Source organism: Chiloscyllium punctatum, chromosome 19, assembly GCF_047496795.1.
Source record: "Chiloscyllium punctatum isolate Juve2018m chromosome 19, sChiPun1.3, whole genome shotgun sequence".
NCBI lineage: Eukaryota > Metazoa > Chordata > Chondrichthyes > Orectolobiformes > Hemiscylliidae > Chiloscyllium > Chiloscyllium punctatum.
The window spans coordinates 94,240,087-94,255,992 of NC_092757.1; the positions used below are offsets into that span (position 1 = coordinate 94,240,087).

Below are 15,906 nucleotides of genomic sequence, written 5' to 3' on the forward strand. Positions count from 1 at the left end.
GTTGCAGTACCTATATGCTTGCTTTCAGTAACCATTGTACACTGATACCCTGGTCCCTTTTGTACATCAACCTTTCCCAGTCTATCAGCATTTAAATAATCCTCTGCCATTCTGACTTCCTTCCTAATAAACTGGATGACTTCAGTTTTGTCCACATTTAGACAGTTTTTGTCCACCCATTCAACTTGTCTAAGTTTTCTGAAAGCCTCTGTCTTCACTACTCATGTTTCTATGTAGTTTCTTGTCATCAGCAAACATGGGATCATTGCACTCTATTCTCTCACCTAATTCATTGATGTACTCTGTGACTAACTGGTGCCCAAGCACTAATCCTTCTGTTACCCCATTTGTCACCCTCTTCCACTCTGGAAACAATGCATTTATTCCTACTCAGTTCTGTCTGCTAACCAGTTCGCAATCCATGCCAGCGCATTGCTACCAATTTCATGTACTTTGATTTTTGCACAGTAACCTCTTATATGAGCCTTCAGAACCTTTCTGAAAATCCAAATACACCATACTTATGCATTCTTCCTCATCTATTCTACAAGTTATATCCTCAGAAAATTCAAGTAGGTTTGTCAAACACAGTTTCCCTTTCATGTACTCTTTGTGTAATATTGGTATTTTTAAGTGTCCTCTTATTATATTATTTAGAATAGACTCCAGCATTTGACCTGTTATCGATGTTAGGCTAACTAGTCTGTAATCATTCCTTTTATTCATTTAAAAAAAAACAGAGGGGTTACATTAGCCATCCTTCAAACTGCCAGGACACTTCCAGATTCTAAAGACTTTTGAATGATATATAGTGCATTCACTATTTCCATGGCCACCTCCTTTTATTACCCTGGGGTTTATCAGCTTTCAGGCCCATTAAGTTCTCCAGCAATTTTTTTACTAATATTAATTTCCTTCAGTTCTTCCTTCCCAAAAGACCTGTGCTTCTCAAATATTTCTGGGGGAATTTTGTCTGTAAAGATGGAACAAAAGTCATTGTTTAATTGCTGTGCCATTTCCTTATTCTCCATTATCAGTTCTTCTGTTTCAGACTGTAACGGGCCAATTATTATATTCTCATCTTGACTAATCTTCATAATTGTACTGACTTACAGAAAGTCTTACAACCAGCTGTTCTGTTCCTTGCATATTTATTTTCATAACCTGTTTTTCCCTCTTAACTACACTCTTGTTCCTCCTTTGTTGAATTCTAAACTGCTTTCAGTCTTCTGGCTTGCTACTTTGTTGAGCGACTTTATACAGCTTTTATGTGACACTCTTCCACCCCACCTGTCTTCAGCATATATATCACCTTTTCCGAACTACTATCCGTTCTGATGACTCGATGTTAACTTTACTTTCTCTGCACAAATGCTGCCAGACCCGCTGAGTTTCTCCATCAATTTCTGTTTTTGTTTATATGACTCCTCTTGGGATCTAATGCCATTCTTGTTTTCTTTTGTTAACCATAGATGGTCTACTTTTCGTGTTCTTTTGCCAAAGGAATGTAAAACTGCTGCAATGCAAGTTTGTTTCTCGGATTGTTTATTCACTGGCGTGTCTTTTAATGAAGTTATCCAATCTTTTGCTCAATGAATCCCTCAAACCTTTGAAGTTTCATTTGTTTAAATTTAGGATCCCAGTTTGGGATTGGACTGTTTCACTTACTATTCGAAGATCTATATTTCTACCATGTTATGGTCTTTTTTTTGTTAAAGGACCTTGCATACATTATTAATTAGCCCTTTCTCATGACTCAAAATAAAATTTAGGATGAATTTGTCCTGAATTGTTTCCTCAATGTATTGGTCTAAAAATCTATCTTGTACCCCCTCCAGGAACTCAACTGCCACAATATTATTGCTGATGTAGCTTGTCTTGTCTATATATACATTAAAATCAGCTGTGTTTACTGTAGCACATATTGCAGTTATCTCTATTTCCTTTTTACTGCCATCCCCTACTTCACCACAACTGTTTGGAGGGCTATAACCAATTCCCATTAATTTTTATGGCCCTTGTTGCTCCTTCACTTCAGCTAGGCTAATTCCACATCTAGATTTCCTGACCAATATCCTTTCTCACTGTTGCATTGATTTCATTTTCACTAACAATGCCACCCACCATCTTTACCATTTTTTGCCTGTCCTTCTGAAAAATTGAATATTCTTGGTTGTCCAGTTCCCATCCTTGGTTACCCTATGTCAGTATAGTTGCATCTGTTTGTTGTGTTGATTTGCCTACCATTTTGTGACTAATTCCATGCATTCAGACATTGTGCCTCCAAACATGTCATTTTGTGATTTTTCATTTTACATTTTGTTTGTACTCCAGCCCTATTTGCCGCTAGCCTTTGATTATTTCCACCTTCTACTTTTGCTTTCTATTTTTCTCTTTCATTTCCATCCTTGTTTCTCTTTTTTTTTCAGCCAGCTCAGGTTTCTGTCCCAGTGCCACTCTGTTTTAAACCCTATCCATGTACTAATGATTGTCCCTCCAATGCTATTAGCCCTGGTTCTGCTGGGGTACAACCCATCCAGCATGTACAAGTCTCATCTTCCCCAGAATTGTTTCCAATGTCCCAAGAATCTTAATCCTTTCTTTCTGCACCATTTTATTGAATAGAATCATAGAATCCCCGCAGTGTGGAAGGAGACCATTTGGCCCACAGAGTCCATAGTGCTATCCAAAGTGCTTCCCACCGATTTCCACCTATCACTGTAACCCTGTATTTCCCATGGCCAATCCACCTATCTTTGGACTGTACTGTTGGAGAAACATCAATTTTGTCTATTGTCCTGTTTCTGATTTCGTTAGCACTTTGCACTGTGAATAATCCTCAAATTGGTGCCTTTTGACATCTGTTTTCATTTATTTCCTATCTCCCTATATTGTGTTTGCAAGACTTCATTCCCCTCTCTACTGTTGATACTGGCATGGACCATGATCTCTGGCTGTATTCCCTGTCTACTCAGACTTTCCTCCAGTTGCTCAGTGACCAGGGAAGCAAGACACCATTCTAGTTTTATGTCTGCAGCTGCAGAAACATCAACTTGTTTCTCCCTAGAGTAGAATCCCCTGTCAGTATTGCTCTCGCATCTCAACCCCTCTCATACAGCTGAGCTTTTCCTGGAGATGCAGACTTTGCTGTCTCTGCATTCCCCTGAGAAGCCATTTTCCCTGGCTGTATCCTAAACAGAGTATCTGTTAGAATGAGAGATGGCCCTTTAATTGACAAGGTATATTTGGGATAGTATCAGGAAGACTTTATTCCTGTAAAGGGCAAAAAGGAGTGGAAATCTAGAACTTTGTTTACCTCAAAAGCTTAGATTATAGGTCCATCAAACAGTTCAAAATTGGAATTGATATTTTTAAAATGTGGAATAAAGAGCAGGCTCTATACTTTAGCCGTATTTTGTTTAATTGTATGTATTTTTAAAAATTGTTTTGTCTTTTTAATTGGCATGTTATGTTTTTCCCTCAGTCTGGAAGAAGCTACAGATAAACTAAAGCAGGAGAAGGAAGCTTTAGAGCTGTCTGAGGCTGAGGTCACCCGCTTAACTAAGGCTCTGGCACTTAAAGATGAGGAGCTACAAGAACTGTCCGATACCCGAGCCGAGGCTGCATTGATAGCAGACTATAACAAGGTAAGTGAGAAATAACCAAAGCATGATGGATGGTGGTGGATTGTATGGGAAGGCAGCTGTACAATTCAATTTTATTAAATCCCAACACTAGTGTGACATTTGTGGTGCAGTAGGGCTAGGCGGTGAACCCTCTGTGTACCTATAGGAACAGTGGCCAGGCACTTAGTTAGACACTCCTAGCTTGGCCACGTTATCTCTCCTGAAGGATTTGAAGATATTTTACTATAACTGGTCCAATGGTAAAACTGGCGTTTAGAGGGAGGAAATGTTGTTGACCATCAGAGTGTCGAGTGCTATGGGATTTTGGGGAGTTGGTGAAAGCTCAGCTATGGTTCAGAGGTCCTGAACATTCCAGAGTTCAAATGAATGTGGAGCTGTTAAGGTATCAGGTGGCTGGTCCTGTGATGGATGCTGAGAGCAGTATTTGTATGGAAATAGAACAAGGGATTGAATCTGACTGCATTGCTCTGGTGGCTGGTATGGACTCAGTTGGCAGAATGGCCTCTCCTTCTGTGCAAATGACACAATGAAGAGCTTTCTTCCTATCCCCTTCTCACCCCCACGCCTGTCATGTGTAATGCCAATTTTATACCTGAGCACCTCTCCCTATGATTCCTTATTTAGACCCTGCAGCTTCCATGACCTTGATTTCCATTCTCTTCAGCTCTCTTGTGTCTGCTTTTAAATTATACATTTTATCTGACTAAAATTACAAAAGATTGCAAAACCTCAGTAGGGGCTGCTGGCATTTAATCTGTCTGTAACTGGATTTGCATTTACACATCCTCTCCTATACCCATATTCTTCAAGATGGACTCCTGTCATTTTTAGCCTGACCTACTTCTGGCCTGTACTCTAGAGCGATGGCCTGAATCTCAGGAGCTTCTCCCAGGAAACTGGGTTATGCTCCAATTATTGGCACAGATGAGCTTTTAGGAATACATGGCTTCTTTAAACATCACTGGTTAAATCTAATTCAAAATGAAAGAGTCTAACTGGTTCATGACACGGGGGCAGCATGGTGGCTCAGTGGTTAACACTGCTGCCTCACAGCACCAAGGGACTCAGGTTCGATTCCAGCCTCAGGCATCTGTCTGTGTGGGGTTTGCACATTCTCTCCGTGTCTGCATGGGTTTCCTCCAGGTACTCCGGTTTCCTCCCACAATCCAAAGATGTACAGGTCAGGTGAATTGGCCATGCTAAATTGCCCATATTGTTAGGTACATTAGTCAGAGGGAAATGTGTCTGGGTGGGTTCCTCTTCAGAGGGTCGGTGTGGACATGTTGGGCTAAAGGGCCTGTTTCCACACTGTAGGGAATCTAATCTAATCTAATGAAACCTGGAGTGGAGGCAATTAATGCTTTGTGCATAACGTACGGTCCACCTTTTAAAATCTGCATCTTTAACAGACTTGGCTTTGTTCTGTCTATATTGAACCCTATCTTGAACAAATTGGATTTGTTGCTGTGATGTGTTCATTCTTTATCCTGTGCTAGGTGCTGCTGTTTGAGTTGTCCAGTCTTCCAAGAGTCCTAATATCCTGGCTCCCATGGTGCATCGAATTTACTCAGTTGCTTTTTTTATTTCAGTCCCTCTGTTGTTGTCTTTCAGTCATTCATTGTGACCTCCTCTGGCCTCCAAGCACTCTGTGACATCTGATCTCTCAACTGATTTTCTGCATGATTGCATACTCTCCCCTAATTGTGATACCATCTTCTGATCCAACATCACACCCTAGAACCCTTTTTCTCTCTTTTTGTATATCTTTGACTTACTTTGTCTTCCCCATTACACTCTCCTGCATTCTCCTTTAAAAAGTTTCAGAAAACCTAATGTTAACTCTACTGGTCACTTTCTAGCCTCCTGTCATCATCCTTTGGGTGAACAGCTTTGGAACCTGTGGCTATATTGAAGATGACGTGAAATTACATTCAGAACTTTTAAAATAATTTGCTAATTGAAATGTTTTGTAAGATGAGAAATTTTGATAATAGAGAGAAAAATTATTCCCTTTGGCAGAAGAGTCAAAACCAGTGGCAACAGATTTAAAGTCAGTTAGCAAAATGAGTGACAGGAGATGAGAATTCTACAGGGAAGTTTTTGGAATCTGGATAGGTAATGAATATAAAACAGTTTTGGGACTAAACGCCGGCATCTCTTTCAAAGCAACAACACAGGCCAAATGGTCTCCTGTAATCTGTGATTTCTGTAGTTGTCGGAGCCATTCTTTGTGTAGATAGGCCTCAGCCCAAAGTGTCTGTCTTGTCTTGCTCGCTGAGTCCGTGAAACCAGGATCTCAGCACCACTATTCCCACTGTTACCACCAGGAGTTTGCACGCTGTGATCACACATTCCTGATTCCTTGTGTGTTGGTCAGCCATATAGGAAAGGATCAACAAGATAAAAACAATGACTGCAGATGCTGAAAACCAAATACTGGGTTAGTGGTGCTGGAAGAGCACAGCAGTTCAGGCAGCTTGTTCCCTGGTCTGTACTGAGTCAGCTAGAGTAGCAGCAAAGGGGGTTATGAGGAGATTGTCCTGATTAATATAACACTTTTTATTAGTTCATGGAATTGACTGGCTAGACCAGCATTTATTACCCATCTCTTATTGACATTTGACATAGTGATGATGATGATGACGAGGCACGTTTTCGAAACACTGTAGTGCATATGATGTAAGTTAGAGGGTGTTCCAAGATTTTGACCCAATGCAGTTAAGGAACAGCATTACAGTTCTAAGTGAGGCTGGTGAGTGACTGGGACAGGAGCTTGCAGACGGCGGTATTCCCATCTGTTGCCCTTGTCCATGTAGGTGATAATGGATGTGGATTTTGAAGGTGTTTTGGTGAGTTGCTGCAATGGATCTTGGTAGATGGGATTTGCTACTTTCACAGTACATCAATGGTGGAGAAAGTGAATGTTGAAGGTGGTGAATCGGCTGTCAGTTGAGTGGGCTGCTTTTGTCCTGGGATTTATGAATGTTGTTGGAGCTGCACCCATCCTGGCAATTGGGGAGTATTCCTCCATATTTCTGACATGTGGACTAACTTTGGGATTTGTGAATAAGGATGAGCAGGGACTTGATACTCTGGCTCACTGGGTGAACAGGTGGATATCTCGAGAATTGACTTGTAGAAGAGGTTGATTCCCTTGGATCTAAATTAGGATCAAAGTGATCTCTTAGATTAGGTCTGGTTACTTGGGAAATTTTTTTTTCATTTGTAGCCCACCCATCAAACCCCCACCGCCTCCCCAAAGACTTTGTAATTGTCTATCCCCAGGAATAGTTTTGTCTTGCCTATCCTGGAAGAATTCTTTTGCCTTGGATTGGGGAGGTCTATAGTAAGGTGCTGCTTAATGTACCGTGACTGTATGAGACAGGCTGGTTGGAGCAGAAAGACTATCACTTTTATAAGTTGGTGCAACACAACACTGTGTGGCTTGGACCGTGGAATCACTAGGCTTGCTACTTAGGGAGATTTATTGCAAATGTAAACTCTTGAATATCTTTTTGTTCTGTTCACTTGAACCAGTTTATGGAGCAGGAGCTGAAGGTGTCCCGTGAGCATTTGCTGGAGATGGAGGGGCAGCTCAGTGAACACGTCCGCCTTCTGCATGATCGCAACCTGCAGTGTGAGGAGCTGCGGTGAGTGAGCTAGCGAGCAGACTCCCTGACCCTACCCTTTCCCAGAACAATGTTGGAGTGTTCCTGTGCATGGAGTCAGAGAGAACTGTAGTCATCCAACTACGGCACAGGGTTCAATGGATAGAATTGATTAGTGACCTCTGGTGTTTCATTGGAACACTGTTCCACAGTAAGGTTGTAAACAAATGTCTGCATAAATTACATTGGAGCTGACTGTGGAAAACCTATCTAGCGTCTCACTGAGGAGGCTCCTGTTTGTGTGTTTTGATTTCTTTTAAAGGTAAGGAATGATTGGGCAAAGAAGTGGCAGATGGAGTACAACATGGGAAGGTGTTGGTACTTTGGTCGGAAGAATAGAGGCTGGACTGATTTATAAATGGGGAGAAAATTCAGAAATGTGAAGTGCAAAGAGACTTGGGAGTTCTAGTCGAGGATTCTCTCAAGGTAAACTTGCAGGGTGAGTCAGTAGTTAGGAAGGCAAATGCAATGATGGCATTCATTTTGAGAGGACTTGAATATAAAAGTGGGGATGTATGTCTGAGGCTCTATAAGGCTCTGGTCAGACCACATTTGGAGTATTGTGCATGGTTTTGGGCCCCATATCTCAGGAAGGATGGACTGGCCATGGAGCGTGTTCAGAGGAGGTTCACGAGAATGGTCCCTGGAATGAAAAGCTTAACATATCAGGAATGTTTGAGGTCTCTGGGTCTGTACTTGATGGAGTTTAAAATGATGAGGGGGGCATCTAATTGAAACATGTAGAATACTGAATATCCCGGACAGAGTGGATGTTTCCATTGGTAGGAGAGACTAGGACCCAAAGGCACAGCCTTTGAGTAAAGGGAAGGCCTTTTCGAATGGAGGGAAAGGGCTGGAAATGATTCCAGCAATAAGATGGGATGGGGTATCGAATAATTTATAAAAGAGGAGAGAATCTTAGCATAGATGTTACTGGGAACAGTGGAGGTTGCAGGGGGAGGTCAGTAAGCTACGAGTGGAATACCTTTGAAGCAATGACCTGGCATTTGGGAGTCGACCTGTACTGTGACATTGATTGAATGTGAACGAGCCCCCAGTCCTGTGCAATCCTCATTTGGTATACCAGTAAAACAGGAGTCTGTCTGTCTGTTTCCAAAATGTCAGGGCTAAGTGTGAGGAGTGCCAAAGGAATCTGGATACAGTTAAGGAGGATGCACGAGGGATGTTGCTAGAGATGGGACAACAGATGAACCAGGCCACGGTAGAGATCTCTGCTCTGAAGGCTCAAATACAAGAGGTCATCAAGTCAGCTGGAGCCACTATAAAGAACTGGCATCAGGTGGGTCTCCTGTTGCTTGGATTCTTCATGTAGCTGTGATCTTCCTGGGAGCAGAAGGCACAGTATGGTTCCTGAAAACCCAAATTGTGAGGAGGATCACTGTGCTGATGACTGCCCAGTGACTCGCTGGACAATGTACTTGGATTTGGATATTATTGTCTTTCTCTCCATCAACAAAGCCCACTTCCTTGCACTGCTGTAGCATTGTCCTTCTTAGCCACTGACTCAGCTCATCTGCTGAAAATCTTCTCATCCACAGAATTGACTATTCCCATAGATTCCTGGTCTCGTATTTTCCACCTAAAGCTCTGCTGCCATCTCCTAACTCCCAATTGGTTTCCATTTACCCGTCACTCCTCCTGTGTTCACTGACCAACAGTGACTCCTGCTCTAGATACACTTCCGTTTAGAAAATTCTCGTCCACCGAATCATTCAGTATAGAAGAGGCCTTTTGATCCATCAAGTCTGTGTGCCACCAGAGGTACACTACTACTGCACTGGTCCTACTTTCCTGCGCTAGGCCTGTAGACTTGAATATTATAACACTTCCTGTGCTCATTCTAGTATGTTTTAAGGGTCATGAGGTTTTCTGCCTCATCTATTCTCGCAAGCATTTCAGACCCCCACCACCCTGTGGGAGAAACCATTTATCCTCCAATAGCCTCTAGACTGCCTGCCTTTCACCTTCAAATTATGCCCCCTTGTTGTTGATCCCTTGATCAAGGGATCACAGTTGCTTTCTCTTCACTCTTTCTATAGCCCTTTATAACTTTACACGCCACTGTCAGGTCCACCTCTGCAACCTCCCCCCCACTCAGTCTCTCTGCTCCAAAGAAAGCAATCCGAGCTTATCCAGTGTCCCGCTGTAGCTGAAATGCTGTATTCCAGTGAATGGTAGTGGTGAATATTCTCTGCACTCCCTCCCAGTGCAGTCACATCCTTCCCCTAGTGTGATGACCAGAACTGCATGCGCAACTCCAGCTGTGGCCTAACCAATCCTGTACATGGTAAAAACAATGACTGCAGATGCTGGAAACCAGAGTCTAGATTAGAGTGGTGCTGGAAAAGCACAGCAGTTCAGGCAGCATCCGAGGAGCAGTAAAATGGGCGTTTCGGGCAAAAGCCCTTCATCAGGAAATCCTGTATGTCCCAAGATCCTTCTGTTCCTCTGAGCTTCCTTGTGTCCTGCCATTCATTTCAGTAGTCCCCTGTCCCTTCTTCCAAAGTGCATCACCTCACACTTATCCAGGGTTAAATTTCATCAGCCACTGATTTGCCATCTGACCAATCCATTTATACCTTCCTGTAACCTAGCACCTTCCTCCTATGTGTCATCTGCAAACTTCCCTACTATCAATACCACTGCCTCTGCCCCATACCCCAACCTTCTTATAGAACAGAGAACAGCATGGTACAGGCCCTTCAGCCATGATATTTTGCCAAGCATTTATCTTAATGCAAGATCATCCTAACCTACACACCCCTCAATTTACTGCCATCCACGTGCTTGTCCAGCAGTTGATTAAAAGTCCCTAATGTCTCTGACTCTACTCCCACTGCTGGCAGTGCATTCCACACACCCACCGCTCTCTGTGTAAAGAATCTACCTCTGACATCTCCCCAATACCTTCCTCCAAACACCTTAAAATTATGTGCCTTGTGACAGCTATTTCTGCCCTGGGGAAAATGTCTCTGGCAATCTACCTATGCCTCTCATTACCTTGTATACCTTGATCAAGTCCCCTCTCTTCCTTCTCTCCTGTGTGAAAAGCCATAGCTGACTCAACCTCTCTTCGTAAGACAAGCCCTCCAATCCAGACAGTGTCCTGATAAATCTCCTCTGCACCCTCTCTAAAACATCTACGTCCTTCCTATCATGAGGCGATCAGAACAGGACACAATATTCCAAGTGTGGTCTAATCATGATTTTATAGACTGCAGCATAACCTCGTGGCTCTTAAACTCAATCCCTCTGTTAATGAAAGCCAAAACACTATACGCCTTCTTAACCCCATCAACTTGGGTGGCAACTTTGAGGGATCTATGTATGTGCACCTCAAGATCCCTCTGTTCCTCCACACTGCCAAGAATCCTGTCTTTATCCCTGTATTCAGCATTCAAATTCGACCTTCCAAAATGAATCACTTCACATTTATCCAGGTTGAACTCCATCTGCCACTTCTCAGCCCAGCTCTGCATCCTGTCAATGTCTTGCTGTGGCCTGCAGTGGTCCTCAATACCACCTACAACACCATCGACCTTTGTTAATGGCAAAGTTAATAACCCACCCTACCACTTCTCCATTTAAGTCATTTATAAAGACTACAAAGAGCAGAGACCCAAGAACTGATCCCTGTGGGACACCACTGGTCACCGACCTCCAGGAGGAATACTTTCTATCCACTCCCACTCGCTGTCTTCTTTCTGCCAGCCAATTCTGTATCCAGACAGCCAAATTTCCCTGTATCCCATACCTCCCAATTTTCTGAATGAGCCTACTGTGGGGACCCTTAACAAATAGAGTCATAGAGATGTACAGCCCGGAAACAGACCCCCTTTGGGCCAACTTGTCCATGCCAACCAGATATCCTAACCTAATCTGGTCCCATTTGCCAGCACTTGCCCCTTCCTATTCATTTACCCAACTAGATGTCTTTTAAATGCTGCAATTGTATAAGCCTCCACCACTTCCTCTCGCAGCTCATTACATCCACGCATCACCCTATGCATGAAAAGGTTGCCCGTTAGGTCCTTTTTTATATCTTTCCTCTTTCACCCTAAACCTATGCCCTCTAGTTCTGGTCTCCCCTACCTCAGGGAAAAGACAAATGCTTTGTTGAAATCCATATACACCACATTGACTGCTCGACCTTCGTCACATCCTCAAAGAACTCAATTCAGTTTGTGAGGCATGACTGCCCCTCACAAAGCCATGCTGACTATCTTTAGTCAAACTATTTTTCCAAATAGTCATAAATCGTACCTCTCAGAATCTTTTCCAGTACCTTGCTTACCACAGACGCAAGACTGGCTGGTCTGTAATTGCCAGGGATTTCCTTATTCTCTTTCTTGAACAGAGGAACAACATTTGCCTTCCTCCAATCATCTGGTACTACTCTCATGGAGAGTGAGTATGCAAACATCGTCACCAGAGGCACAGCAATCTCACTTCTCGTTTCCTGTAGTAAACTTGGATATATCTGGTCTGGCCCTGGGGACTTATCTATTTTGATGCTTCCCAGAGTTTCCAGCATATCTACTTCCTCAATATCAATCTGTTCAAACCTATTAAACTGGTCCACAGTGTTCTCACTATCCACAAGGTCTCTCTCGTGAATACTGATGCAAAAAAACTCATTTAGGGCCTCACCTACCTCTTCAGACTCCAGGCACAAGTTCCCTCCACTATCCCTGATCAGCCCCACCCTCTCTCTGATCATTCTCTTATTCCTCATATCAGTGTGGAGCACTTTTGGGCTTTCTCTAATCCTTCTCACCAAGGCTTTTTCATGCCCCATCCTAGCTCTCCTCAGTCCATTTGTGAGTTCTTTCCTAGTTATCCTGTAATCCTCTAAAGCTGTGCCAGACCCTTCCTCCTTCCCCTAAATAAGCTTCCTTCTTCCTCTTAACGAGGAGCTCATCTACATCACTTCTGAATATGGCAAACAATGAGGGACCCAGGATTGATCCCTGTGGTTCACTGCTGCACACTGTATTCCAGTCTCTCTGTCCTGTTTTCCAATTCCTCTGCTGTTTCACCCTTCCCTGTTTCTGCATTCACCCTCCTTATTAATCTCAGAACTCTGCATCTCCAATTCCGGTCTCTTCAGCATTCCTGCTCGTGTGTTCAGCTTGCCTGAGCCCTAACCTCTGGAATTACCTCCCAAAATCTCCCACTCTTCCTTTTGAAGGTGCTCCTTGAAACCTAGCTCAAACTGTTAGTCACCTGTCTTAATATCTCTCTATGTTGGCCCATGTCAAACTCTGTTCCTCTGAAGTGCCTTGGTGCGTTACCGTGTTAAAGCTGTTGACACAAATGAGTGTCATTTGGTGATGTGGAACTCCAGTAATGTTGAAAAGAGACCTGGAGTTGTCAAAATCTTTCATCTTCTCTCAGAACAGATTGAAAGAATGTCAAATCTCAAGGGAACTAATAATTTCACAGTTACTGAAGTGTTGCAGGGCTTGAAGGTGTTCTCATACCTCCAGGCTGTTTGCGCCTTTCTCCAATGCCTTCTCGTCCTTCCTGAAGTGCGGCGCCCAGAACCTGACGCAATCCTCTACCTGAGACAAAGTTAGCATCTGATACAAAGAACAGCACAGAGGTAGACCAGAATCAGTGTCTTGCTTGATATTCCTGTGATATGATTATTTTGTTTTCTTAAGAATCATCCAGTGGCCGTTGCAAAGACTAACCAACTACTCCCAGGAAACCAAGCACAGGAGGAGACAGCAAAGGAAGTGAAAGAGAGTGCCAAAGCCAGTGAAGGTAAATCCATGGGCAGAGCTGAGAAATGAAGTGTAGGGTGGGTTTGATACTTTCTCTGGATTTGAATGGCAAGGTGAGGATCTCCTTTTAAGGATTTTGCTCACAATTAAACTCTCTTCCTCTCCATGCACAGAATAAAATAAAACCTATTCAGTGTCTTCAAGGCAGTTTACATGGAACTTTGGTTTGCAGCTAAAAACTGTACACAGCAAGTGACATCAAGGCTGCATTCGGCAGAGTGTGGCCTCATTGAGTCCTAGCAAAACTGGAATCAATGTGTATCGGGAACAATTTTCTGCTGGTTGGAGTTATATCTGACACATAAGAAGATGGTTGTGGTTGTTGGAGGTTAGTCATCACTGTTCCAGGAGATCTCTGCAGGAGTTCCTCAGGGTAGTGTCCTAGGCTCAACCATCTTCAGCTGCTTCATCAATGACCTTCCCTCCATCATAAGGTCAGAAGTGGGAATGTTTGCTGATGATCACACGATGTTTAGCACCATTCGTGACTCCTCAGATATTGAAACAGTCTATGTTCAAATGCAACAAGCTCTGAACAATATCCCGGCTTGGGCTGACAAGTGACAAATAACATTTACACCACACAAATGCCAGACAATGATCATCACCAACAAGAGACGATCTAACCAACACCCCTTGACATTCAATGATGTTACCATCACTGAATCCTCCAGTATCAACATCCTGGGGGTTACCATTGATCAGAAACTCAACTCGATGCACCACATGAACATAGTGGCTGCAATCACCTCCTGACTTCCGAAAGCCTGCTCACGATCTACAAGGCACAAATCAGGAGTGTGATGGAATATTCCCCACTTCCAGCAACACTGGCAATGCCTGACAATGTGGAAAATTGCACAAGTTTTTGTCCTGTACTCAAAAAGCAGGACACATCCAATCTGGCCAATTACCACCCTCGCAGTCTACACACGATTATCAGTAAAGTGATGGAAGGTTCATCAGTAGTGCGATCACGCAGCACCTACTCAGAGTTAGCCTGCTCAGTGACGCCCAGTTTGGGTTCTGCTAGACCCCATTTCAGCCTTGGACAAAAGCGATGAATTCCAGAGGGGCGATGAGAGTGACAGCCCTTGACATCAAGGCTGCTTTTCACGGAATGTGATGTTGAGGAACACGAGGAAAACTGGAATCCTTGTGTATTGGGGATGGAGAGGAAGCAGTCTCTTTGCATCCACTTGATTAAAATTCTGAAAGGCCTTAAAATAAAGGCCTATACTGGCCACTCCCTAATCTTTTACAGCAACACTGTACATCATACACTATACGTTCGAGTCAAAATTGATACAGGTTTAGTGTCACTTGCCAACTTTTCAATGCTATCCCTACAAATAAAGCGGTGTTTGGTTTACATTCTGCTTAGGGTATGGTGACTGAATGTAGTGATTATTGTATTTGTCCAGCACAATCTTAGTGTTTCTCTTCCCCCACCTACACTCTCCATCCTTCCAAGAAATGTGACTTCCCCATTCTTCCTCTCAAAACTTGTATATTTGTGTGTTCAATTTAATTTGACAATTATTTGTGCAAGTTTGTATAACTTTAATAATGTCACTTTCTAGTTTTCAGATCTCAGTATTGACTAGCTATCTGCTCCAGCAACCCATTCAGCCAAAACATCATTCACAAATTTAGAAGCTGTTTAAGTCCTGAAGCCATATTGATAAATGTAAATTGAAGGTAGCAATAGTATCTCACCATTGATGCTTGTGAAACAGCATTTCTCCTCTGCTGCTCTGGATATCTCCCATCATACACTTCTATGCCGTTTTGCACATGCTGTCTAGATTTTTGTCTTGAGCTAGCTGCATGGCCCATGATTCCATAGTTTCTGACCTTCTATTAATACATTATGGGGCACCTTATTGAAAGCCTTTTGAAAATCAAGATAAATTGCATCAACTTCATGAGTTTATCTACTCTGTTTCCTACTCAAAAAAAAATCAAACCGGACAGCTCATTCCATACACTAACCACCCTTAGTGAGAAAAAGTGCCCCTTAGGGTATTCGTCTTTCCCCCAGATGAAGTGGTGGCAACTGGTACAATTACAGCATTTAAAAGGCATCAGGATGAGTATGTGAATGGGAAGGGTTTGGAGGGGTATGGGCCAAATGCTGGCAAATAAGGCGGGATTAATTTAGGATATCTGGTTGGCATGGATGAGTTGGACAGAAGGGTCTGTTTCCATGCTGTACACCTCTATGACTCTATGTCCAAGTGATCATAGGAGTTAGGAGGTTATGTTGCGGCTGTAAAGGACATTGGTTCGGCAACTTTTGGAATACTGTGTGCAATTCTGTTATAGGAAGGATGTTGTGAAACTTGAAAGGTTTCGGAAAAGATTTACAAGAATGTTGCCAGGGTTGGAGGGTTTGAGCTATAAGGATAGGCTGAATAGGCTGGGGCTGTTTTCCCTGGAGCATTGACCTTACAGAAGTTTATAAAATCATGAGGGGCATGGATAGGGTAAATAGACAAGATCTTTCCCCGGGGTGGGTCTCCAAAACTAGAGGGCATGGCTTTAAGGTGACGGGAAAAAAATTAAAAGGGACCTGGGGAGCATCCTTTTTCTTGCAGAGGATGTTATATGTATGGAACGAGGTGCCAAAGGAAGTGGTGGAGGCTGGTACAATTACAACATTTAAAAGGCATCTGGAAGGGTATATGAATAGGGAGGGCTTAGAGAGATATGGGCCAAGTGCTGGCAAATGGGACTAGATTAATTTAGGATATCTTGTTGTTTTGGACGAGTTGGACT

The 15,906-nt window shown here is 43.1% G+C and overlaps 1 protein-coding gene across 1 annotated transcript in view; it reads left to right on the forward strand.

Annotated features, from left to right (window-relative positions):
• spag5 (sperm associated antigen 5) overlaps positions 1–15,906 on the forward strand; it is a 51,474-nt gene that overhangs the window by 20,016 nt on the left and 15,552 nt on the right. Inside the window, exons 9-12 of the mRNA XM_072590101.1 lie at positions 3,485–3,647; positions 7,185–7,297; positions 8,441–8,615; positions 13,003–13,105. Coding sequence (XP_072446202.1) covers positions 3,485–3,647; positions 7,185–7,297; positions 8,441–8,615; positions 13,003–13,105 — 554 coding nt within the window. The remainder of the gene's footprint in view (positions 1–3,484; positions 3,648–7,184; positions 7,298–8,440; positions 8,616–13,002; positions 13,106–15,906) is intronic.